The sequence below is a fragment of the Triticum dicoccoides genome, chromosome 4B (genome assembly GCF_002162155.2).
Source record: "Triticum dicoccoides isolate Atlit2015 ecotype Zavitan chromosome 4B, WEW_v2.0, whole genome shotgun sequence".
Taxonomy (NCBI): domain Eukaryota; kingdom Viridiplantae; phylum Streptophyta; class Magnoliopsida; order Poales; family Poaceae; genus Triticum; species Triticum dicoccoides.
Window position 1 is genome coordinate 359,385,566 of NC_041387.1, and position 3,380 is coordinate 359,388,945.

The 3,380-nt window shown below is 40.0% G+C and overlaps 1 protein-coding gene across 1 annotated transcript in view; it reads right to left on the reverse strand.

Moving 5' to 3' along the window:
- Positions 1–923: 923 nt before the first annotated feature.
- LOC119296153 (nuclear cap-binding protein subunit 1-like) overlaps positions 924–3,380 on the reverse strand; it is a 19,014-nt gene continuing 16,557 nt past the window's right edge. The window contains exons 16-19 of the mRNA XM_037574544.1: positions 2,193–2,492; positions 1,853–2,034; positions 1,404–1,515; positions 924–1,283 (exon numbers count right to left, since the gene is read on the reverse strand). Of these exons, the coding sequence (XP_037430441.1) occupies positions 1,176–1,283; positions 1,404–1,515; positions 1,853–2,034; positions 2,193–2,492 (702 nt within the window). The 3' untranslated portion in view covers positions 924–1,175. The remainder of the gene's footprint in view (positions 1,284–1,403; positions 1,516–1,852; positions 2,035–2,192; positions 2,493–3,380) is intronic.

A 3,380-nucleotide genomic window follows, 5' to 3' on the forward strand; every position in this document is an offset into this window, starting at 1 on the left:
TAAAGGAGACAATAATTGTTATACGTTGTATCATTTTCTCTTTATTTTTTCATTGTGCTTGCAACAGTATTGACAACACATCAAACACTATACTCCTCACATTTATGACACAGGGTTTTTCAAGGAGTCTATATTCGGATGATGATTCTACACAGACAAGCATCGATTAGAAGAGTGTTACAACTTAATTAAGTACATTTTATTAAGGGGGCATGCGGTTATTTCCATGAAGAGACATATTGTTTCTCTCTCACACACACACACCCTATAGTCGATGTGTCCCTTCAGGGCATATATAATGTAACTTCATCATCGACAAAAAACACACAGTTCCACTACTGTTCATTTTCTAGCGTTTTACATTTACATGCAACAGAACTCGGTCGCTTCCATTACACGACATCTGTCATGGGCTCATGCATGTCGCTTTCCACTCATCTTTCTTGCTGAATATTTGGACGGATCATGTTGCCTTCTCTCTCCTTCGATCCCATTGCTCTCATCTCTCTCGAAGTAAATAGCATGAAACTACTACAATGGCTAGGGTTTCAAAAAACTACCAAAAAAATTTCCACCGATAACTACCAAGTCTGAGGTTGGCTGTTTCAAAAAACCCAAAAAGCCGAATGCTTTAGTTGGGGCCCACACGCAAGAGAACTGATTGTTTGACCATTAAATGAAATATGGGGCCCACAGGCCAGTGTCTCTTTCACAGTTTTTTTTTACAGAATAACCCATATAAGTATTTTTAAAAGCAATCAGGCCCTATAATTTTTTTTAAAGCAATCAGGTCCTTGGACATTTTAAAAGAGCAATACGGGTATGGAATCGCCGCACCTCCATGGGGCGTACAGTCCAACTTTCCAGGCGCCCCACATGTTCAATCTAAAGGCACAACCAATGGCGCTCAACTATCAAACACCTTTTCAAGTCTGGAGCAGCAGAGTTTGCAAAAAAAAACTAAATATACGTCAAGATTACTCCAACCAAACTATCACCATAGACAAATGAAAATGCGCTCCACGTAAACTGACCAACATAACTACCAAACAGGGAATTCTTGGATGCGAGTGTTGCCGACATGTCAGAATTAGTCAAGAATGTTGTTACAGCTTGTCTTTACAGGTCGTTTTCAAAACCATGATGGTCAGGAATCAAAGCTGAGTTACAACCCTTCACTGGTTCATCTGTCTGCACAAACCGGAGAATGCGGCTTTTCGAATAAGAGGGTGAATACTCTCAACGAAAACCTCCTCGTCCAACATGCCAATGTGGGACCAAATCTGCAACATATCATATGTATTTTTATATCTATATATAATCAATCAGTGTACGCTCATGGAAACTTGAAATAACCAGTGATTATGAATTTATCAGTTCAAACAACCAACACCAGTAATTACCTCTGTTGCATACTGTCGAGAAAATGACTTTAGATACCCCAATGTGCATAGGCACCATTGCTCAAGCTCTCCAATAGTATAACCAACTTCCGTATTTTCACCATTCACTTGACTGTCAAAACATAACGACAAGTCAGCAGAGGCCGTAAAACTCGTACCAGCATGTGCATCACTGCACACTGGCTAGTAAATACTGGGTTGTACGCCGATAATGGTATTAATGAGCAGGTCTTCATTCATCTATGAACCAATATCCGTTGCATTATTTCAGACTCGATTCTCAGTGAGTGTTGTGTTAAACACAAATTAATTATTCATAGCAAGCCCCACCACAAAATAAATATCCACAAAAGTACAAGGTAATCTGGCTGGTTCTATAAAATGTAAATCCAAACTTGCCAGAAGCAGTCATTCTGAAATTAGTACTGCAAACTGTGTATTAAACTCACCTATTGTTATCTGCTCCATTTTCATTGTCTATCTCCATAGTTACCGCTTCAGGATCGCTGGCTGGAAATGTTACATTAGGATCTCCAGCGCGTAGGTTAGGAACATCTCCATCAGCAGAAACAGGTGGCAGGCATTCAGTAAGCACATCAACAAAGCTCTTGAATAATAACCTAAGCAATTCCTGGAAAACCAATGGCGAGATAATGGTAAGTTGATGTGAGATGCTCAAAACTGTCATAGCAAAAGCAAGTGCCACAGAAAACTTAAGTTCACAAAATATGTATATCAAGTTATCAACAGATATGCAAGGGTGAAATAAGATACAAGAGAGTAGCATACTTTGCCTTCTTCAAGCCCCCGGGCAAGGAGAGCCTGCTTTGCCTCTAACGATTCTTCAATAGTTACTTCCTCTTCTTTTGCTTTGTCAGCAAAACCTTGAAGTCGTCTCAGCCTGCCTGGTCTTTCAGATGACACAGGATGGCCCTCTACGATTTCAAGTATTGATTTAGCCTCCTCCAATTCTTTGATGGCTTTTGCACTAGCCTCTTTAGCAACTTGAATACTTTTCCTCAGTGTCTGAATTTCCTTCCGAAGATCACTGATTCGATTGTATGTCTTACTAACAGTATTCCTAAGAATCTGTTAAAGAGGGCATGCCAATCAGACAGATTGAACAAAAAATCATAATAAGTACTCCCTCCCATCCCAAAGTATAAGATCATTTTTTACACTATCCCTCCGTCCCAATATATAAGATGTCAAAAATGATCTTATATTTTGGGACGGAGGGAGCATATTATGTGCTGCATTGGGCAGAAGAAGGCTACATAGCATTAATATAACACCAAACATGCATGCATAAGGCAAAAAATATCTTTGTATGTGCCGTAAATTTCATGAGCATATAACATCCAGACACATGCAAATCTAGAGTAGACAAATCTACTATATCTAGGAGCCCCCCACTACATGATTTCTCTTCACATGCAGCCTATCCACCTCGGCAATCTGCCACGTCAACGATTCTCAACAGCCTTCCACAAAAAAATCTTCTGAGCGTATGATGAGGAACACTAGATGAGAAGAAAGAAAACACATGCCAGATCTGTTTGGCTACTTCTAGATGCTTCCACTCTAGTGTAGTACTTCTTTCCTTTTCTTTTCTATCCTACCTACTATTTTCTAGAGTCTTCTAGTTGTGAGTAGCTATGAGTAGAATGGTGAAACTTACATAATGTTTTCTAGAGCATTCCAGCTATAAGTAGAAGTATGTGAAGGCTTCCCAAAGCCCTATAAATAGAGGTCCTCACCTCTACTTTGGACCGAGACTATGTACCCCTACCTATAATAGAACTTGTTGTTCTTATCTAAGATCTTGGAGTAGATCTTGTGCCCTAGGAGCTCTGTTTTTAAGGCGTCCCGCCTTGGACGCTTAGGCCTTGTACAATGCAAGGTGCTTAGGGGAGGTGCTTAGAGAAATAAACCAGGCTTTCCTTAAGCACCGGTGCTTGTTTGTACAGGATAGAC